Source organism: Myxine glutinosa, chromosome 7 (assembly GCF_964187855.1).
Source record: "Myxine glutinosa chromosome 7, kmMyxGlut1.1, whole genome shotgun sequence".
NCBI classification, from domain to species: Eukaryota; Metazoa; Chordata; class Myxini; order Myxiniformes; family Myxinidae; genus Myxine; species Myxine glutinosa.
The window spans coordinates 113,326,074-113,349,815 of NC_136267.1; the positions used below are offsets into that span (position 1 = coordinate 113,326,074).

Sequence of the window (23,742 nt, forward strand, 5' to 3'; positions counted from 1 at the left end):
TCCTTGTGTTTTATACTTCTCCCTCCCCCCCCCCCCCCCCATTCCCACGCCTGCTCCCCCCAAGCCCTCTCCCTTCCACACATCTCCCTGCTCTCAAATGTTGTGTTTGTGTGCTTCCCCTTCTCTCCCCATCTTGTTTTCCGCTCCCTCTTTTTATATATTTTGTTTGTCTGGTTGATTTGTTTGTGAAGTAAATGTTAGCTCTTTCACGAGCCTCGATTCAGTATACAAAAAAAACAAAAAAAAACAGGCCTAAAGGTCAAAAGTAAGCATCACCTAAAATCATAAATTTTCCTGCCTTCCCTGGCTTAGCGGTTAGGGTGCCGGCTTGGGATCTTAGGATCCTGGGTTTGAATCCCGGTCGATCGCTGAATTACCGCCAGGGGGGTTGACTCAGCCTGTCATCCTTCCGAGGTCGGCAAATTGAGTACCAGCTTGCTGGGATGAATGATCACGGTGTGTACCCCGGTGTGTACCCCGGTATATATATATATATATATATATATATATATATATATATATATATATATATATATATATATATATATATATATATATATATATATATATATATATATATATAATATTGCAAGTTGGTGGGTCAGGTCGATTGATCAATTTCGAATACCCTGCCCCTTAAATATTTACCCATATTGAGTTGTTCAAAACAGTATCGATTCTTAAAACAGGGGCAATACCCCTGACACTCACCTGGTAGAATAAACAGTATACTGCACTGACTAAAGGTATTTTAAACCAATTTCAATGCTTGCTCGAAGACAGGGTGGCATGTAGAATCATACTAACATAATCATGACACTTTAAACAATCAAATAAAAAAATACCTATTTTGGGGGGCAACCATACTCCTCCCCTCCCACCATGTGTGCCTCCTCAGACCCCAATTTTTCCAATGCCTTCAACAAATAGTGGTACGTCATGGATTATGAAGGTTGTGGTGAAGTTTCATCAAAATTGTGTGTGTAGGTTCTGAGAAAAATGCAAATACCTATTTTGGGGGGCAAGCCCCCCATAGACCACCTTAGACCCCGATTTTTTAAATGCCAGGAACAAACTTTGGGAGAACATGGGTGATTAAGGCTGTGGTGAAGTTTCATCAGAATTGCATATGTAGTTTCTGAGAAGAAAGCAAATACCTACCTGGATCAATAAATACCTGGATCCACTTTGACCCCCGGTAGACCCCCTTAGACCCTGATGCCGTGAACAAACTTTAGTCACAACACAACAAATATAATTTGTGCCAAATTTGGTCGCAAGCCCATCAGCGGTTTGAGATGAAGTTTCAAGTGTTTACAGATGGACTGACGGACTGACAGATGGACAGACTGACGGATGGACGGACTGACGGATGGACGGACTGACGGATGGACGGACTGACTGACTGACTGATGGATGGACGGACTGACGGATGGACGGACTGACGGATGGACGGACTGACGGATGGACGGATGGACGGACTGACTGACTGATGGATGGACGGACTGACGGATGGACGGACTGACGGACTGACGGACTGATGGACTGACGGACGGACTGACTGACGACGCACCATCGCATAAGCTCCCCTGAATTTCGTTCCAGGTGAGCTAAACACGTTTTAGAACATTGTGAGACTATTTCACTAGGCAATTCATTCCACATGTTTACCACACAATTTGAAAATATATACTTGCATATGTCGACATTAAAATGTTTAACAAATAAATCCATGGTATGACCACAAGTTTACCGGAAAAGTGAAGAATTGTGAAAAAATTCCAATCGGAAAAACTATTTTATATTTTACATACCATTAGCAAATCTCGCAATAGTCGTTCTTCTGAAGACTATATTTAAAGTAAAATGATACGATTTAATATTTGTATGGAACATTTTCAACACCAGGTAAGCAACGAGGGAATAGTCGTTGAAACCGTTGAAAACGTTGAAATCAGTTGAATATGTCTTTTAAACAATGTTTTCCAAACCAAACAATGTGTACATAAAAAAAAACAACCACCGTTTAGGTGGGAATGGCCGCGATACCCGACCAGGCCCGAGCTCAATTATTGAGGAGAATGGAGGAAATGAGTGAGCAAATGAATAATAAAATGGATGCGGTGAGGATAAGGGAGAACGCTATCGAATCCAAACCAAACAATGTGTACATGTGCAACAAAATAGTTTTTTCTGTATTTCCGGCCACCGCAAGCTTTTGTTTTTATTTCTTTATTTATTTTTCATGGTCTAATGCTCATAATGGAGCTCATTTTATACGTGGTCTAAGGCTGATTTTCTCTTGTTTACAAATATATGAAGAGCAACTTCCTGAGCAATTAGCAGCTCGTTATATTACACCTTATCTTCGGTCTGAGTCACCGCTGATTGGTCAGGAAGTGTGAGGGAGGTTTTTGTCCCCCGTCGCACCGCGGAGCGAAAGGGGGACTATGGTTTTCCCCTCCGTCCGTGCGTCCGTCCATGCGTGCGTCCGTTCGTCCGTGTGTGCGTGCGTGCGTACGTACGTGCGTGCGTACGTGCATAAGCGAAGAACCGAATTCTAATTCGGTGTGTGGGTGCAACCCACGTCAAAATCCAAGATGGCCGCCGCCATGTATGTCTGACGCCATGTATGTCTGAAACTTGTGGGCGGAATATCTTGAAAAATAAGCGAAGTACGAACTTCTAATCAGGTGTGTGGTTGTATCTAGGCATAAGGAAGAAAGCTATTGAAAATTGGGTCAGCACCTCAAAATCCAAAATGGCCGCCACCATATATATGTCTGAACATTGTGAGCGGAATATCTTGAAAAATAAACGAACTACTAACTTCTAATCTGGTGTGTGGGTGTATCTAGGCATAAGGAAGAAAGCTATTGAAAATTGGGTCGCCACGTCAAAATCCAAGATGGCCGCCTTGCGTCTTCCACTTTGTCAACTCACATCACTTCACCGACGGGGGACCAAGGCGTAACGCTTGTTGTGGTTAATTATTGTGTATCAGAAAGCCGGACAACTGGGTTGACTATGTGCTGGATTGACTAGGTTTGGGTTAACTGACACCACAAAATAGAATATTGGCGAAAAACTCAGAAAACAAGAAAGTAGGATAGTCGATGATTCAAAATATCATTTGTTTGTAATTACCAGGCTAGAACTAGAATGGCACTCAGTAGAGAGCACACCTTCGCCAGGTGAACAGTTTACGTTTTGTATCCCAGAGTAGAGCAGAAAATCACAATACAGAATCACATTTAATCAAAATCATCCGTCCACAACTTTTTGAGATATCCTGCTGTATGCATATCATTTTTGGACCTATCACTCAATGGTGAAGAATCACTTAACAAGTTCTACCAGCCGGATCTGGATCTTCACCAAAATTGAATCGATTCTTCCTTGTCACACACAAAACCTGTCCACCAAGTTTCATCCATATCCGTCCATAACCTTTTGAGATACCCTGCTATATGTTGGTTTTAACCCCATCACTCAATGGTGAAGAATCACATAAAAATTAAATAATTGTCATATCCAAATGCATATTCAGATTTTCACAAAAATCGAATCGAATAGTCCTTGTCGTACACCCAACCTGTGCACCAAGTTTCGTCCAAATCCGTCCACAACTTTTTGAGATATCCTGCTATGTACCGTTTATGGCCCCACCTCCCAATGGTGAAGAATCCCTTTTAAAATTATAGTAGCCGGATTGGAATCCGCATCTCCACCAAAATCGAATCATTTCGTCGATGTCACATACGCTCCATCTCTGCTAAATTTGGTTCGAATCCATCCACAACTTTTTGAGATATCTTGTTCACAAACAGACAGACAGACAATAAGAAAGTGTGACAGACAGACATGGGTGAAAACATAACCTCCGTCTACCTTTGGTTGCGGAGGTAAAAACATTTTTACAGGTAGAAAAATGAAATAAAACAAATTTCAACTTTTCAGTGATTTTTGGTTTCAAGTTCAGATTTCAACTTTGAGTTTGTCTTCTCCAAAGACTTTCAATAGTCATTTTCAAGACTGGAATTCCTGCCAGAGTTGTTTGAAACTTTGGCAAACCATCAACTTTCATTGCTTGTAACTTGCACATTGCCAAAGCTAAATATCAGACGGAATGAAGTCCTGTGATTGAGTGTAAATATCTGGAAACGAGCATATAAAAGAAATCCTTATTGTGCGAAATGGCAGTGAAGAGTCTGTATTCATATGACCGAGCCATCATGTGACGTGCATTATAAAATGGTTGTGTACTTTACATATATGTTATTGTCCAACTGTTTCAGTAAAATTCCTGCATTGTTCTTTGCTCGAGTTTTGTTTCATCCTTGGAATTTTTTTTTTCTTGCCAATTTTACAGTGAAATGCAAGTTTTGTTCAAAGGTGTCGCATCTCCATGAATATGTCGAACATATCGTGTTGGACATAAAGGTATGTAAAAACTTCATGAAAAATCACATCTGCAACCCCAAAGACCGTTTAAAAAATTACTTTACATGTATCAACATGTACTGTATTTTTTTTTACATACATATCTATCTTCTATCTTCTATCTAAATATATAAAAGAACGTTTTTGTTTGTTTGTTTGTTTGTCTGCGCAAGCTAATCTCCTGAACGGTGAAATATAGGAGGAAACCTCAAATACAAAAAATGTCGGGACGCCCCGGGAAGGTTATAGGCTCGGTGGCGAGGCCGGTCGAGGCCGCTTCGGCCGGGCTGGGCCCATTTCGCAATTAAAAGCTGAGCTAAATTATAGTAGTCAATCTTCTACGGCCACGAGTAAAAGCTGAATTATAGTAGTAAATGCATTCAAAAAGAACCCGGTGAATGCCGGGTGCTTTTGGCTGGTCTTGCATAAATCTCCTTTGACTTCACGTGACAGACCTGTGACAAGGAGCTATCTTTTGATCTCACATGCTCAAATACGCCAGAAATTCTGACCCCAACTCACTCTATGAAGTACACATTGGAATTTCGTTTTGACGATTTAACAAGGACAATAAGACATAAAATGTCATGGCCCCCGTGGTTTTAATAATTTTGCTTTACAGAGCTAAACGGCCGCCAGTCGGCCATTTTTGGTTGGATTCCAAAACAAAACATTTTGCATATGTAAGCCGGAAGCCCTCATTCCTTATCTGTGTGGCAAGCTTGAATAAGATCAATAAATGCATGTCCGAGAAATGGTTGAGGAAGTATTTAACATCGGGGTTTTTTTGCATCTAAAATGGCCGTCAGTCGACCATCTTTGATCACATCGCGAAACAAAATGATGTGCATATGTATACAATCATGTGTTGTCTTTGTGTCAAGTACGAACAAAATTCGTCCATACATGTCCGAGATATGGTTGAGGAAGTGTTCCACATCAGGTTTTTTGCATCTAAAATGGCCGCCAGTCGGCCATCGTTGATCGCATCGCGAAACAAAATGATGTGCTTATGTATACAATCATGTGTTGTCTTTGTGTCAAGTACGAACAAAATTCGTCCATACATGTCCGAGATATGGTTGAGGAAGTGTTCCACATCAGGTTTTTTGCATCTAAAATGGCCGCCAGTCGGCCATCGTTGATCGCATCGAGAAACAAAATGATGTGCTTATGTATACAATCATGTGTTGTCTTTGTGTCAAGTATGAGCAAAATCGGTCCAAACATGTACGATATATGGTTGTGGATACACGCATGCACAGACAGACGGACGGACGAACGAGACCAAATCCATAAGCCCCGTTTCTGACTCTGTCCATCATCGTGAATGCATCGTATATGCAGTGACGTGCAAGCTGTCGAGGCACTACCACCCTGCACATGTGGGTAAAGGGTGGGTCTGTGCCTCCTCACCGAACCCAAATGACAAGAAGATCCATTTTTTTTCAAATTTGGTCAAAAGGTAATATATTGAGAGCTGCAATGTTCTGGAATTGAATAACAGGAAAAAGACACACACATTGATTTGTAACTCAACACATGTTTATTGCGTTTCCATCACTGAAAGCGGCCATTCATTTTTCTTCAGTATCTTGAGTCAGATTACCCATATTTTAGTTCAATTTCTGCTGTCGAGTTTCTCTGCAGAGTTGTTCGATGTTTGGACAGAATGGTGTCGTTTTCATTTTCAAGCAAGACTCTGAACTCGCCTTGTTCAATTAGTTTCTCAGTGTGATTTGTTATGAAATTCATACTTGAAAACACCTTCTCGCATAGGAAAGTATATCCGAAGGTGGACAGAATGCCAAGTGCATATCTCTCCATGTTACTGTAGGTATCCGGTAAAGAATTCCAAACTTCAAACACAATTGGCTTGTTTTTTTTGAAATCATCTAATTCAGTACATCTGTGTTGAAGTGGCAGGGTAGATCTGTACCAGGAAAGACCTGTACAAGGGTAGACCTGTACCTGGTTAGATCTGTACCAGGATAGACCTGTACAAGGGCAGACCTGTACAAGGGTAGACCTGTACCTGGTTAGATCTGTACCAGGAAAGACCTGTACAAGGGTAGACCTGTACCTGGTTAGATCTATACCAGGATAGACCTGTACAAGGGCAGACCTGTACAAGGGTAGACCTGTGCCAGGGTAGACCTGTGCCAGTGTAGATCTGTGCCAGTGTAGATCTGTACCAGGTTAGATCTGTACCAGGGTAGATCTGTACCAGGGTGGACCTGTGCCAGGGTAGATCTGTACCAGGGTAGATCTGTACCAGGATAGACCTGTACAAGGATAGACCTGTGCCAGGGTAGATCTGTACCAGGATAGACCTGTACAAGGGTAGACCTGTGCCAGGGTAGATCTGTAGCAGGATAGACCTGTACAAGGGTAGAGCTGTACCAGGGTAGATCTGTACCAGGTTAGATCTGTACCAGGGTAGATCTGTACCAGGTTAGATCTGTACCAGGGTAGATCTGTACCAGGGTAGATATGTACCAGAATAGACCTGTACAAGGGTAGACCTGTGCCAGAGTAGACCTGTGCCAATGTAGATCTGTGCCAGGGTAGACCTGTGCCAGGGTAGATCTGTGCCAGGGTAGATTTGTGCCAGGGTAGATCTGTACCAGAATAGACCTGTACAAGGGTAGACCTGTGCCAGGGTAGATCTGTGCCAGGGTAGACCTGTACAAGGGTATACCTGTGCCAGGGTAGATCTGTACCAGGGTAGATCTGTGCCAGGGTAGATCTGTACCAGAATAGATCTGTACAAGGGCAGACCTGTGCCAGGGTAGATCTGTGCCAGGGTAGATCTGAGCCAGGGTAGACCTGTGCCAGTGTAGATCTGTGCCAGGGTAGTTCTGTACCAGGGTAGATCTGTACCAGGGTAGATCTGTACCAGGGTAGATCTGTACCAGGTTAGATCTGTACCAGGGTAGATCTGTACCAGGGTAGATCTGTGCCTTTCTAGACTTTCGAGTTTGGTCACTAAGCCTCTGAATTTAGAACTCCACATGTCCTTGTCCTTCCTGCAAATCAGCCAGTTCAAGTTCTAGTTCTGCTCGGTCTACTCCTGTTAATCCTGAAAAGTTGAGGGCAGATATGTTTACTTCAAGGGAGTATCAGACGGTCAAAACATGGATACAGTATCAGTATCCATCAATACAGTTCAGATATCCAACAACAACTTACACACACACACACACACACACACACATTGATACACACACACACACACACACACAAATACAAATATTGATACACACACACACACAAATACACATATTGATACACACACACACACACACACACACACACACGCACGCACGCACGCACACACACGCACGCACGCACACACACACACACACACACACACACACACACACACACACACACACACACACACACACACACGTTTGCCGTTTCTTGGACTACTGTGAGAATCTCATTCCGAATCCATCTTGAACGCGTCCCTCACAACTCGCAAGTCTCCATATTGTTGTGCTGTCGGTAGTCTATGATACGGTAACCAATCCTCTATCGGTACAATTGTCACAACAAAATAATGCGCAAAGCTTCACCATTTTAACTCCTCTTTTAACTTATGTAAATACAAAGATGCAGCCCACGTGTAGTTTCGTTTGGTTTGCTTGTACACCAAGATGGCGGACAACCAATGTGGTGACGTCACATGCACATTCATCCTCCACTGAAGGGGGAGTGATCAAACCATGTTATTTGTTTCCCAACCAAAAACTGTTATCCTGGTGTTTCACAGGCACGATGATTCATCCATATATTTCGTTTAATACAATTTATTTTATATCCCTCAAATGTGTATTTCAAATGGCCAGTATTTGAAGCACTTGCCGCCACGATTCATGTCCGATTGTTATTTTGGAATTTATTTTTTCACACCTTCTCATTGTTGTGCCCTTTACCCACAGCACGTGACTAATGTGACGTCGGCTTTGAAGCGCCACTTCTCCCAGAGGATTGAGGCGGACGTGGATTGCGAGAGGTGGGAAGTTTCACATTTTACCTTCAGAAATCCCCGGGGAAGGAATAAAATTGAGTTATCGCATGTAAATCTTTATCTATCGACATAGCGCAATGCAGGGGTGTGGTGGGAGCCTGGAGGGAGTTAGTGCAGTGGGTGCGCACCCTCTTCGGGTTTCCGGTGATAAATGATATGCTATGATATTGGATGTCGTCCAGTAGTGGGGCCCACCGTTCAACTTACTCTTCATGTGAGTCAATCATGCATGTGTTTACAGGATACACACATGATGAGAGGTGTCAAGTTCATCTTTTAATAGCACATTAAATGTGTGTTTCTTAGTTGAAGAAAAACAACTGGGAGAAAAATAGTTCTTAAAGAGTGAGTTTTGGAACAAAACAAATTAGGAAAAAAATAGAATATATTTTAAATAGCCACTTTTGGAACAAAAACGTAGTGAAAAAATAACAACGAAATTGGTGGAAAAAGTCTAAATTCAGGAAAATGGTGAAAAAATAGCAACCAATTTGGTGTAAAAAAAAAACAAAAATCCAGGAAAAGAGTGAAAAAATAGCAACTAATTTGGTGTAAAAAAACAAAATTCAGGGAAATAGTGAAAAAATAGCAACTAATTTGGTGTAAAAAAACAAAATTCAGGGAAATAGTGAAAAAAAATTGCAACTAATTTGGTGAAAAAAAAAATCCAGGAAAATAGTGAAAAAATAGCAACTAATTTGGTGTAAAAAAACAAAATTCAGGGAAATAGTGAAAAAAAATTGCAACTAATTTGGTGAAAAAAAAAATCCAGGAAAATAGTGAAAAAATAGCAACTAATTTGGTGTAAAAAAACAAAATTCAGGGAAATAGTGAAAACAAATTGCAACTAATTTGGTGGAAAAAAAAATCCAGGAAAATAGTGAAAAAATAGCAACTAATTTGGTGTAAAAAAACAAAATTCAGGGAAATAGTGAAAAAAAATTGCAACTAATTTGGTGAAAAAAAAAATCCAGGAAAATAGTGAAAAAATAGCAACTAATTTGGTGTAAAAAAACAAAATTCAGGGAAATAGTGAAAACAAATTGCAACTAATTTGGTGAAAAAAAAAATCCAGGAAAATAGTGAAAAAATAGCAACTAATTTGGTGTAAAAAAACAAAATTCAGGGAAATAGTGAAAAAAAATTGCAACTAATTTGGTGAAAAAAAAAATCTAGGAAAATAGTGAAAAAATAGCAATGAATTTGGTGTAAAAAAACAAAATTCAGGGAAATAGTGAAAAAATAGCAACTAATTTGGTGTAAAAAAACAAAATTCAGGGAAATAGTGAAAAAAAATTGCAACTAATTTGGTGTAAAAAAACAAAATTCAGGGAAATAGTGAAAAAAATAGCAACTAATTTGGTGTAAAAAAACAAAATTCAGGGAAATAGTGAAAAAAATAGCAACTAATTTGGTGAAAAAAAACAATCCACGAAAATAGTGAAAAAATAGCAACTAATTTGGTGTAAAAAAACAAAATTCAGGGAAATAGTGAAAAAAAATTGCAACTAATTTGGTGAAAAAAAACAATCCAGGAAAATAGTGAAAAAATAACAACTAATTTGGTGTAAAAAAAACTCAGGGAAATAGTGAAAAAAATAGCAACTAATTTGGTGTAAAAAAAAACAAGAAAAAACCAGGAAAATAGTGAAAAATAGCAACTAATTTGGTGTAAAAAAACAACAAAATCCAGCAAAATAGTGAAAAATTAGCAACTCATTTGGTGTAAAAAACACAACAACAAAATCCAGGAAAATAGTGAAAAAATAGCGACATCAGCCCATTCATTATGCATCGGCATGATTCAAAAATAATTAATTGTCCTCTCAGAACCAAGGTAACAAATACACGTTATTCATCAAATAACGCTCACTCACACACACAAATAACGCTCACTTTAACGTTATTCATCAAATAACGCTCACTCACACACCCGCTCACCACAGTGAGCAACTTCAGCACACTAAATAATGATTAAACCAAAGAACAAAATGGTCGCTAAGTACTTTCACGATATCGCCGCAATAAGGCGTAACTAGTCCCACATGGGCGCGGCCGCATGCCGCGGCTAGGCCTGAAACCAAAAGGACTAATCTATCTATAATTCCAGTAATCTCTGTGTGTATGTTTGTTTGTTTGTTTGTTTGTATGTCTGTGACCGCTGTTTCTCGACAACTACCGGTCCGATATACTTGAAACTTGCCAGGTATATTGCTGGGGACCCGAGGATGTGCCTTTTCAAGGTTTTAAATTAATCGCAGAAGTAGTTACCGAGCTATGTCCAAAAAACGATTCAACCAATCAGAGAGCAGCGAGCTATCACTTGTGCCGAACGTGGCGAACACACTCTGCCTCGGATGGCACATTTGAGAGCGTATTCATTTATTTCCCGTCGGCAAACTATGTTGCCGTTAAACGATGTTTTAAAACTAATTATAAAACTAATTAAAACTAATTTGCGATTCATCGTAACTGCGATTTGCGAACTTCCGGACAGTGAGGACTGCACTTCCGGCATCCAATCACAGAACGCGTTATTGCGTAGGCGTGGCCGATGTGAGAGCGAGCAGCGAGCCGAGCCCAGCGCGTGCGCCATTACGGTACGTAATTCGATTTCTTCCGGAGAAAATAATAATTTCTCGATTTCTTATGCGCATTATTTCTCCCAATTCAGTCAGAGCAAAGGGCGGAAGCGAAGAGCGTTGTTTTTTTTGTTTACGGGCGAACGGGCGGGGTAGAGCGTACGGGTAGCGTTTTTTTTTTTTTTTGGCACATTTGAGAGCGTATTCATTTATTTCACGTTGGCAAACTATGTTGCCGCTATGTTGCCGTTAAACTATGTTTTAAAACTAATTAAAACTAATTTGCGATTCTTTCGCTTTCCTGCGCATTTGTGCACGCTATGGCGATTTCTTTACCAAACTCCGCTAGCCGTTAGCTTTGGACCAAACCATTTCATGTAAATAGAGGGGGGGGATTGTCACCGTACTCGCAAGCCGTTAGCTTTGGACCAAACCATTGCATGTAAATAGAGGGGGGGGGGATATACTTTTAGATATATATATAGTACGGGCATGCCCTAGTGAAATCAAACGGAACGTCAAAATAAAATAATAAAATGAACCAACTCGGTTCAGATAACCAAAACAAAACAAAAATATAAACGAAAACGGAGGAGGATGAGGAGGAAATGTCGAAAATTAGCACAGCTCGAGGAGCAGCAAAATGGCGTGGCATAGTAGTGATAGTAGTAGTAGTTGTAGTAGTAGTAGTAGTTGTAGTAGTAGTGATAGTAGTAGTAGTTGTAGTAGTAGTAGTAGTTGTAGTAGTAGTGATAGTAGAAGTAGTTGTAGTAGTCGTGTTATTGGTGTACATGCGATGCACTTCAACACTGTAATTGATGCTTAATGCTGTGAGGAAACCTGGATGGGCACTGAAATGACACCTTATCAGAAAAGTTTTGTTTTGCAGCTGCACTTTTGGTGTTCCTGCCAACATTTGATTTGTTTTTGCGTTTGGTTTTAATAGTTTGTTACAGTGCATTCATCATGACAATGAACTTCAATTCCTGTGATTGATATTGATGTAATCTTTTTCTTGGTGACGACTTTTGCTATTTTTGTTTTGCAGTTGCTACGCAAAGTATGATTACCACGCTCACTCCATCCACGATCCTCCGAACGTGCTGACGTTGGTGCTGAAGCGATTTAACAAGTCCGTCAATGGGAAGATTGACAAGGTTAATTATATGTTGGCTACAATGGAAGTAGTGAAAATTAGGTACAATGGAATAAATACATCGAGACTTTGTTTACAAAAACTCAGATGCATATCTCATGAAACCTCATGAGAATCTGATGAGGATATTATTAGATCCCATGAGAAATCACAGGAGATTTGGATTATAAGCTTCTGGAAGTTTAATGAGAGTTACACTCTCAACAATGGGTTGTCAATAAAAACCCAGCTGACTCATTTTTCACTTTGAGCGGAGGTCATTTTACTTCTGCTTCTTGTCTGGTGTACATATTGTACCAGGCCTCACTATGTTTTGTCTTCTAATTCCCTCCAGGCAACTGGGATGGGCACTGAAGTGCAAGCTATGGAAAGGCAGCACTATGCAAATTCCCCTCTGATTTGGAAATAGTTCATATAGTAGAAACAGTATGTTTTCAGTACATAGTTTGAGTTCCAGGATACAGGAGACAGTTATACTTTTGCCTTTTTTCAAAGCAGAAGATTCAGTTTATTATTGGAAGGCAAATGCATACATACTAGATGGCATGATACAACATTTCCTAAAGTGTTCCTGTTTTTCCTTCCCTTTCAGAATGTTAAGTTCTCTAAAGAGTTGGACCTGCGCCCGTACCTAACACACCCCTGCAAGGACAAACTCATATACAAGCTCTACGCCGCCATTGTTCACACTGGCGAAGACTGCACATCGGGCAGTTACCTCTCATATGTCAAGGTATAGCTGTCATAGATGTTTACGTTGATGGGAAGATAACATGCTTCTGTCCCCTTATTATTATTATTTTGTACACAAAGGCCTGGCTCATAGAAGAACGAGATGGTACATAAATGTGCAATATAAATATGTCCACTTGCATCCATTATAATCACTAGCTGAAGGGCCCGTCTATGATGGCCACTTAAGTACTGTCCTTCTCAACAGCTCGTATAACCATGTTCTGTGATAGTTTAATTATTTAATTAGTTTCAAATGAAACTATTTTGTGTGCACCTGTATCTTTACAATTAATATATATATATACTGTACATATTTGCACTACATGGCCAAAAGTATGCAGACACCCATTATAATTAGTGGATTTGGCTGTTTCAGCCACACCCATTGCTGACAGGTATATATAATCAAGCACACAGCCATGCATTCTCCATCGACAAACATTTTGAAGTAGATTGGGCCGAGCTTAAGAGCTCAGTGACTTTCAACGTGGCACCATCATTGGATGCCACCTTTCCAACAAGTCAGTTCGTCAAGTTTTTGCCCTGTAAGAGCTGCCCCGGTCAATTGTAAGTGCTGTTATTGTGAAGTGGAAACGTCTAGAAGCAACATCAGCTCAGCCACAAAGTGGTAGGCCACACCAGCTCACAGAACGGGACCGCCGAGTGCTGAAGCGCGTAAAAATCGTCTGTCCTCGGTGCAACACTCACTACTGAGTTCCAATCTGCCTCTGAAAGCAACGTCAGCACAACAACTGGTCGTCTGGAGCTTCATGAAATGGGTTTCCATGTCCGAGCAGCCGCACAAAAGCATAAGATCATCATGCGCAATGCCAAGCATCGGCTGCAGTGGTGTAAAGCTTGCCGCCATTGTACTCTGGAGCAGTGGAAACGCGTTCTCGGGAGTGATTAATCACACTTCACCATCTGGCACTCCGAGGGATGAATCTGGGTTTGGCGGATGCCAGGAGAACGCTACCTGCCCAAATGTATAGTGCCACCTGTAAAGTTTGGTGGAGGAGGAATAATGGTCTGGGGCTGTTTTTCATGGTTCGGGCTGGGCCCCTTAGTTGCAGTGAAGGGAAATCTTAACGCTACAGCATACAATGACATTCTAGACAATTGTGTGCTTCCAAATTTGTAGCAACAGTTTTGGGGAAGGCTCTTTCCTGTTTCAGCATGACAATGCCCCAGTGCACAAAGCGAAGTCCATACAGAAATGGTTTGTCGAGATCCGTGTGTAAGAACTTGACTGGCCTGCACAGAGCCCTGACCTCGACCCCATCAAACACCTTTGGGATGAATTGGAATGCCGGCTGTGAGCCAGGCCTAATCGCCCAATATCAGTGCCCAACCTCACTAACGCTCTTGTGGCTGAATGGAAGCAAATCCCCGCAGCAATGTTCCAACATATAGTGAAAAGCCTTCCCAGAAGACTGGAGGCTGTTATAGCAGCAAAGGGGGGACCAACCCATGATTTTGGAATTAGGTGTTCGACTAGCACATACAGGCGTGATGCTTGGGTGGAAACATACTTTTGGCCATGTAGTGTGTATATATATATATATATACCGAATCGAACTTGTTTTTTCAAAATTATCAAATTTGTTTTTGCCTAAAACACTCCACGACATTCACTGATGAACCTCTGAAAGTTTGATGGAAGATCCGTTCAGCCATCTCTGAGAATGGTTACACACACACACGCCAATGACGTTATAAACTGTCATCCTGGTGTTTCACAGGCAGGGAGATTCATCAGTGTCAGTGTGTGTGCGCCGTCCATCAGATCAGTGTTAAACTTGGCCTCCCATCTGCCGGAATTAGTTTGTGGGTGTGTGTAGTGCCGTGTACGGCCGAGTGAGGCCTGTGTTGCCGTTGCCTGGAATAAAGATGGTGCTAGATCTTGAAAACAAAGACATTACAGATCAAAGACATTGTAAAAGATCCCATGTGTCCTTCGCAAAGAGTAGGCAAGCTATCGCTAACATCATAGCCAAATTCCTGTCTTAACGTTAGTTGAACATCAGTCATGGCCAGCGGTTCGTGAAAGACTTTGGGAAAGCTTCCCCTGGCGAACCCCACAAGAACATGGGAATAATTGTGACCATTCAAAGAATAATACTCGCGCCAACCCCCACTCTCGCGGGTAAAAATGGCCTTAAAACGATCATTCATTCATTCATTCATTCAAAGAATAAGTAGATCAATATTGAAACACTCTTGGAATTTTCTGCTTTCTGACGCAGATAATCTCATAAACAGCTTAATGCTAACTCACCAAAGATATCAATATTTGTCAAACCTTTTTGACATAGTTTTAATTTTGTTAAATGCTGATTGCTCTTTTTCTGTTTTCTTTGTACTCATTAGTATTGCAATAATTGCTCTTGCAGGGAAGTAATCGCGCCTGGTATATGAAGAAGAATGAAGATGTAAAGGAAGTAAAAATCACGACTGTACTGAAACAAAAGGCCTACATGCTGTTTTATGTCAGGTATGCTGTATTAGTCGAAACATTTACGTTGCCCAAACATAGAATCTTTTGATTTGATTTATCCTCCACTCAGGAAGTGAAAAGCGGGGTTAAGCGATCATTTGCTTGTGTCGTACGTATGTCACGGGTACTTACATATGTCGTTCGTGTCTGCATGTTTTAAATTCATTTTTTCGGCAACCATTGGTCTGATTGACACGAAATTTTGCATCATAGGAGCTCCTCCGCCTGCAGAACTTTTTTAGCGATAATTATGACGTCATATGTCACGTGGTATGGCCGCCATATTGGAAAATCATTGCACCTCTACATCTCCGAAACCGCTCAATGGAAAATAATTAAACATTGCTCATTGTCAAGTACTCCCCATGGGGAATAGGATATGTTAATGATGATGTCTTCGATGCCTTCATTATGACGTCATAATTCGACAAGTACAATGCTTTATCCAATCAGTATGATTTTTTTTCTCTGCAACTGTTGGTCCGATGGACACGGAATTTTCACCATAGTCCGAATCAGTTTGAAATTTCTTGAGCATGATCTACGCAACAATTATATTAGACAATGTAAATTTAAGATGTCATCGGTCACGTGGTCTGGCAACCATATTGGGTTATTGTACAACACAAATGGAGTCATTTGCAAAGAGGCAGAGAGTGTTTCCAAGAGCATCAGAGTGGTCATTTATGAAGTGGAGGAACACGACTGGGCCAAACACACACCTTGGGGACCTCAAGCCTCCACTGGGAGAGGAGAGAGAAGGAGTGCGGTCCATTTATAACATCACATTGACTGTGCAAGTGCAGGAAGTAAGAAAGCAAAGGTAGGAAGGTAACTTTGTATGCCACCAGAAGTGAGCTTGACAAACAGTGCAGGATGCCAGACTCATTGCTTGAGTGACCAGAATTTAATCCAAATTGATAGTCAGAGATCAGGCGTTTTGAAAAGTGGAAAGACTTGACATCAGTAGAAACAATGGATTTCATGATTTTGCTTGGATTGGAAATAAGCTCACTGGACCTTTGGTTGAGAGGATCTGTTTTTACATTGACTATTGTAATTAATGGCTGTATTTCTGCTAAGGTGGTGAAAATATAAGACAATTGGCCAGTGAGTATATGAAAGGTTAGGTGGGAAGATGAAAATTCCTAATTTTAACATTTATTTTTCAACAATGTAAATGTATTCCAATTGCTGTTTATTGAAATGATGTTTTGTTGCGATGTTTCATTCCTGATATTATTGTCAAATCCTGCCTCAAGTTGTGCTTCTTGCTCATAGATCTCTTTATGAAGTTGAATTAAAGCATGGCGTAAAATCAGGTGTGTGTGCGTGTGTGTTCTCAAAGGTGTGACAAATCTCCAATTAAGAAATCTCACAAGGTAAGTGTTTTCATTCCAATACTATGACTTTCTTTGCACCTTTTCCACCACACTGTTGTGATGCTATATGGTTTCTAAGTTCACAATTCATTGCATCCCAAAGTCAAATGACCAAGCTGTTGAGCTTAAAATAAAAACACGAATAACAACAGAGTAGCCGACCAAAGCAGAGAGGGATTCCATATACCTTGAGATGAGACTCTTTAGCATAACAAGTGGGCCGATTGGTACATTGGACCAAATCTTCATTGGTCTTCACCGTGTTGTAGCATACCTGTCTGCCAGACTCTGACTCTGTTGGGTCCTTGGAGTCTTTTGGGTGCTCGAGGACTTTTGGGTCTTCAGTGTCGTTTGGGTCCTCTGGGTGTTCTTAGTCCTCTTGTTCTATTGGGTCCTCTGGATCTTTTGGGTTGTCAGGCACGTTTGGGTCTTTTTGGTCTTTGGGATATTCGAATCGGTGTGGTTTGGGTAATCCCAAACCGCAATCGCCAAACCGCAATCGGTTTGGGAATCGGAGCGGTGTGTACCCTGGTTTCGGTGTGTACCCCGGTTTAGAATAGGTACACCGTATCCCTGCGTGTCGTAAGAGGCGACTAAAAGGTTTGGCGTCAGGAAGGGCATCCGGCCATAAAAACATTGCCTCAAAAAAGAGAACCATGACAATTACAACTAGATATGGGCAGGGTACAGCCCGAAGTACCCCGTGGGGGACCCCACTCCCTCTCGTCAAAACTCAAGGTGGGGAACCCGATCGAAGCAAGGGTGGAAATCACTCCATTTATGACGACGAAAAGTCTGATGCCCGACGTGGAGATCGGTTTCTGAGGTTTGGGACATGGAATGTAGGGACAATGACAGGGAGATCAGGAGAAGTGGTGGAAGTATTGGTCAGAAGAAGAGTGGACATATGTTGTGTGCAGGAGACAAGATGGAAGGGAAGTGGTGTGAGAATGGTGAAGGGTAGGCAGGGACAGAAATACAAGTTTGTGTGGCAAGGGGGGTGCCCAGAAGGTGTGAATGATGTTGGTTTCCTGTTTTCTGAGGAGTTTGTCGACAGTGTGGTGAGTGACGAGAGTGAGTGATAGGTTGATGATGGTGAAAATGATGATTGGAAAGCTCTTGGTGAACGTCATCTCGGGATATGCTCCGCAGGTTGGTCGGAGCGATGAAGAGAAGGACAAGTTCTGGTGTGCAATAGAGAAGCTGATGGAAAGCGTGAAAGATAAGGAAGTTGTTGTGGTCGGAGGAGACCTAAATGGACATGTGGGAAGGAGTATGGACGGTTTTGATGGAGTTCATGGGGGTTACGGATATGGTGTGAGAAATGGAGAAGGTGAAAGGATTTTGGAGTTTGCTGATAGAGCTGATTTGTTGATTTGTAATACTCAGTTCCAGAAAGAGGATAATAAGCTTGTTACATACACGTCAGGTGGGTCGACGACAACCGTTGACTACCTGATGGTGCGTAGGCGAGATAGGGGGCACCTCCGGGACACAAAGGTGATCCCGGGGGAGGAGGCTGTTTCACAGCACCACTTGGTTGTCTGCGACATAAGGTTGAAAGGTGCGAAGAGAGCTCGGCGGGTGAAGTACCAACCGAGAATGAAGGTGTGGAGGTTGAAAGAGGTGACAGTGAGGGAGGCATTAAAAGAGAGACTGAGTATGGTAGAGGATGATGTGGTTGAGCTTGAAAGTGGTTGGATGTCAATGAAAGATGGTCTGTTGGGAGCCGTTGGTGAGATATGTGGATGGACAAAAGGACCACTGAGGCACTCGGAAACATGGTGGTGGGATGATGAAGTTGGAAAGAAGATTGACGAGAAGAGGAAGAAGTTAAAGGAGTGGCAGAAGGTGAAGGGTACGGGGGCAGAAAAGGAAGAGCATGAAAGTTATAAGGCAGCCAAGAAGGCTGCAAAGAAAGAGGTAGCAAAGGCGCAGGAGGCATGTAGGAAAATGTTCGGAGAACGCTTGGATTTGGAAGAGGGTCAGAGAGCGGTATTCAGGATTGCAAAGCAGATAGCGAAAGAGAGGTGTGATGTGATGGGGGCGAGTTGCTTGAAGGATGAAGTGGGACAAATCATTGTGGACCCAGATGGAATTAAAGGAAAATGGAAGAGATATATGGAAATACTGTTGAATGCAGAGAATGAATGGGATGGCAACATAGAGAGTAACCCAGTTTTAGGACCGGCAGAGAAGATAACCGAGAAGGAAGTTGAGGAAGCGATTAAAGCAATGAAGAGTGGAAAAGCGGGAGGGCCGACGGGTGTTGTGGGAGATATGTTGAAGGCAGCGGGAAATTGGGGTGTGAAGAGAATGACAGAGATCTGCAATCTGGTGGTGAAAGAAGGCTGCATTCCAGTGAATTGGGAACTGAGTACCCTTGTCCCTCTATACAAGGGGAAAGGTGACCCTCTGGACTGTGGCTCGTATCGAGCGATAAAGCTATTGGAGCATTGAATGAAGGTATTGGAAAGGGTGTTGGAGAGGAGGATAAGGAAGAAAGTGAAGATTGACGAAATGCAGTTTGGATTTATGCCAGGAAGAGGAACGACAGACGTGCTTTTTATTATGAGGCAATTGCAGGAGAAGTACATGGAGAAGAGTAAGAAGTTGTTTCTTGGGTTTGTTGATCTGGAGAAAGTATTCGATAGGGTTCCACGTGAAGTAGTGACATGGGCATTGAGGAAGTTAGGAGTGGAGGAATGGTTGATCAGAGTAGTGATGGCAATGTACAAAGGAGCGCGCACAGCTGTGAGGACGAAGGACGGGAACAGTGGTGTTTGAGGTGAAGGTGGGAGTGCATCAGGGGTCGGTACCAAGTCCACTACTATTTGTAGCTGTGATGGAGGTGCTGGCTCGGAACGTAAAGGAGGGTTTACCGTGGGAGTTGTTGTATGCAGATGATCTGGTGTTGATTGCAGAAAGTATGGATGGACTGAAGGAGAAGATGAACAAGTGGAAGGAATGTATGGAGACGAAAGGTCTGAAGGTGAATATCGGAAAAACAAAGGTGATGGCAAGTGGTAAAGCATGTGGTGAGGTGGAAAGAACTGGGAAGTGGCCATGTGCTTTGTGCAGGAAGGGTGACGGAGTGAACTCAATTCAATGTACAATGTGCGTTGAGTGGGTTCATCAAAAATGTAGTGGTTTGAGAGGGTCATTAACCAGTGTGGCAGCTACATTCAAGTGTAAGGTGTGCACAGAGGGAGCTGCAGATGGAGGAAATGTTGAGTTGGATCTTGGAGACGGCGTGAAGCTGGAAGGTGTGAAAACATTTTGTTACCTAGGAGACATGCTGAATGGAGAAGGTGGATAAGACTCGGCAACGGTTGCTTGAGTGAGATGTGCATGGAAGAAGTTTTGGGAACTGAGTGGCGTGCTGACGAGGAGGCGAGTGTCGTTGAAGCTGAAGGGAAAGGTGTATGCTGCATGTGTGAGAAGTGTTATGATTTATGGGAGCGAGACATGGGTAATGAACGTGGAGCAGCAACGAAGGCTGGAAAGGGTGGAAATGCGAATGGTTCGGTGGATGTGTGGAGTATCGTTGAGAGAGAGGAAGACAAATGATGAATTGCGAAAGATGATGGGAATAGAGCCTGTGATGGATGCTGTGAAGAGAAACAGTTTGAGATGGTTTGGTCATGTGTTGAGGAAGGATGAAAGTGACTGGTTGAGAAGAGTGATGGAAATTAATGTGGAAGGAAGTAGAGGACGGGGAAGACCGAGAAAGACTTGGCTAAAGATGGTCGAAGAAGAAATGCGGGCAAGGGGGTTAACAAGGGGAGATGCAGAAAATAGCGCAAAATGGAGAAGATTGTCATGGGGACCGCAGGGCTAACCCCCGCTCTTGCAGGGAAAATGGCCTTTAAAATGCCTGTTGTTGTTGTTGGATATTCGGGATAATCGGGGTATTTTGGGTCCTCGGGGACTTTTGGGTCCTTGGGGACTTTTGGGTCTTTTGGGCCCTTGGGACTTTTGGGTCATTTGAGTCCTCAGGGTCTTTGGGGTCTTCAGGGTATTTTGGGTACTTTTGGGTCATCTGGGCCTTTTTGGTTTCGGTGCTCTTTGGTCATCTGGGTCTTTTGGGTCCTTAGGAACTTTTGGGTCTTCTGGGTCTTTTGGGCCCTGAGGATCTTTTGTGTCTTCTGGGTCTTTCGGGTCCTCTATAATTTTTGGGCCTTCTGGGTCTTTTGGGTCCTTAAAGACTTTTGGGTCCTCCATGACTTTTGGGTCTTCTGGGTGCTTTGGATCCTCGAGGACTTTTGGATCCCCTGTGTCTTTAGGGGTCTTTGGGGTCTTAAAGTTCTGAGGGGTCTTAAAGGGTCCTCAAACGTGAAAGGGGTCTCAGCAGTCTAAATAGTTAAAAGGTACATTACAATAGTATGTAATACATAATTAATTAATAGATGTATGTAATTAATACACACAAAAAGTATGCCTCAAACACACAAACTCATCCATTTGTTGTAAAAAAAAAAGATAAATATGTCACCCACAGGGTGAACCGTATCTTGCCAAAATGTGAAAATTCCGTTTTTTCGTCATGACGTCATCAAATGACGTCATAGCGTCAAACTGTTTACAGATCTGGGAAGCACTCATCAAGGGCATTCATATGAGGTATTACTCGATATGGTACCTACGATTTCAAAATTTGACCTTGGGGTCAATAATTTTCGACCTCCAGCGCTAACCATGAAGGTCAAGGCCGATCGCCACCAAAAACTAATCAGCTGAGCGCCGGACCATATACTAGATTCCCATGAAGTTTGGAGACGATCCGATCAAAGTTACTCAAAAAATTAGTGTTTCGTCGACCTCCATGATTGACCACAAAGTGACCTTGACCTTTGACCTTGACCTTCAAAATTTTGTGTGCTGAAGGGTATCTCTATAGGACTCTGATATGCGAAGTTACAGGAGTTTCCAATAATAACTGTGGTCTACAGAGTGATCTAAACGTGAAAAAAAAATGATTAACCACAAACAAAAAAACAAACATACAAGCTGACTAATACATCTTGCAAAAACTTCGTTTTGGCAAGATAATAAAGACAAATGTGAGATTCCTCATCAACCTGAACGGTTGGTGGGATGTATAAACTGGAATTGCCACTTGACTTAAAGAATGTTAGGACAGCTAATTATTGAAGATTATTTTATCAATCGAGTCGAGGCACCACAGCCTTAGGTCATCTGATTGTTGTATGTTGGGTGGAGGTTGCTTCTTCTTCTTCTTTCTTTTCTTCTCTCATATACGGCAGCTGGCTGCAGGTTTGCGTCAATGTAGTTGTTGCTGGGAGTACGGCTGTGCTGCTGTTGCAGTTTTTTTTTCTCTCTGTTCTAGCAGAACTTTGTAATTTGTTCAGGGTGCCGACGATAACTCGACTAACCTTCGTGAAGGACACCATGGGATATTTAATGTCCACCAACTAATGCCAGGCTCATCTACTCTTGTCTGTTATTTTTTGACAGCATATTCCTTTTATCAATGTTGGCTTGCTGACCTTGTTGACTTCCACCTTTTTGGCTTGCTGATCTTCTTGGATTGCATGTTGGCTCCTAGCTTCTTGGATTGCATGTTGGCTTCCACCTTCTTGGATTGCATGTTGGCTTATAACTTCTTGGATTGCATGTTGGCTCCTAACTTCTTGGATTGCATGTTGGCTTCTAACTTCTTGGATTGCATGTTGGCTTATAACTTCTTGGATTGCATGTTGGCTCCTACCTTCTTGGATTGCATGTTGGCTTCTATCTTCTTGGATTACTAGTTGGCTCTTATCTTCTTGGATTGCTAGTTGGCTTCCACCTTCTTGGATTGCTAGTTGGCTCTTATCTTCTTGGATTGCATGTTGGCTCCTATCTTCTTGATTGCTAGTTGGCCCCTATCTTCTTGGATTGCATGTTGGCTCCTACCTTCTTGATTGCTAGTTGGCCCCTATCTTCTTGATTGCTAGTTGGCCCCTATCTTCTTGATTGCTAGTTGGCCCCTATCTTCTTGGATTGCTAGTTGGCTCTTATCTTCTTGGATTGCTAGTTTGCTCCTATCTTCTTGATTGCTAGTTGGCTCCTATCTTCTTGGATTGCATGTTGGCTTCTATCTTCTTGGATTGCTAGTTGGCTTCCACCTTCTTGGATTACTAGTTGGCTTCCACCTTCTTGGATTGCATGTTGGCTTCCACCTTCTTGGATTGCATGTTGGCTTCCACCTTCTTGGATTGCTAGTTGGCTTCCACCTTCTTGGATTGCATGTTGGCTCTGATCTTCTTGGATTGCTAGTTTGCTCCTATCTTCTTGATTGCTAGTTGTCTTCCACCTGCTTGGATTGCTAGTTGGCTTCCACCTTCTTGGATTGCTAGTTGGCTTCCACCTTCTTGGATTGCAAGTTGGCTCCTATCTTCTTGGATTGCATGTTGGCTTCTATCTTCTTGGATTGCTAGTTGGCTTCCACCTTCTTGGATTGCATGTTGGCTCCTATCTTCTTGGATTGCATGTTGGCTTCCACCTTCTTGGATTGCTAGTTGGCTTCCACCTTCTTGGTGCATGTTGGCTCTTATCTTCTTGGATTGCTAGTTTGCTCCTATCTTCTTGGATTGCTAGTTTGCTCCTATCTTCTTCTTCTTCTTCTTTTTTTTTTTTTTTTTTTGTATACTGAATCGAGGCTCGTGAAAGAGCTAACATTTACTTCACAAACAAATCAACCAGACAAACAAAACACACAAAAAGAGGGAGCGGAAAACAAGATGGGGAGAGAAGGGGAAGCACACAAACACAACATTTGAGAGCAGGGAGATGTGTGGAAGGGAGAGGGCTTGGGGGGAGGAGGCGTGGGAAGGGGGGGGGGTGGAGGGAGAAGTATAAAACACAAGGACACCAAGGACTTCCAGGACAGAAGTTGGTATTTCAAA

The 23,742-nt window shown here is 42.2% G+C and overlaps 1 protein-coding gene across 1 annotated transcript in view; it reads left to right on the forward strand.

Moving 5' to 3' along the window:
- Window positions 1–22,372, forward strand: part of LOC137430831 (ubiquitin carboxyl-terminal hydrolase 17-like protein 6) — an 89,488-nt gene extending 67,116 nt beyond the window's left edge. The window contains exons 6-14 of the mRNA XM_078782721.1: window positions 4,373–4,443; window positions 8,391–8,464; window positions 12,110–12,218; window positions 12,810–12,950; window positions 15,346–15,446; window positions 16,798–16,831; window positions 17,177–17,368; window positions 22,055–22,204; window positions 22,310–22,372. Of these exons, the coding sequence (XP_078638847.1) occupies window positions 4,373–4,443; window positions 8,391–8,464; window positions 12,110–12,218; window positions 12,810–12,950; window positions 15,346–15,446; window positions 16,798–16,831; window positions 17,177–17,368; window positions 22,055–22,204; window positions 22,310–22,372 (935 nt within the window). The remainder of the gene's footprint in view (window positions 1–4,372; window positions 4,444–8,390; window positions 8,465–12,109; window positions 12,219–12,809; window positions 12,951–15,345; window positions 15,447–16,797; window positions 16,832–17,176; window positions 17,369–22,054; window positions 22,205–22,309) is intronic.
- Window positions 22,373–23,742: the final 1,370 nt, after the last annotated feature.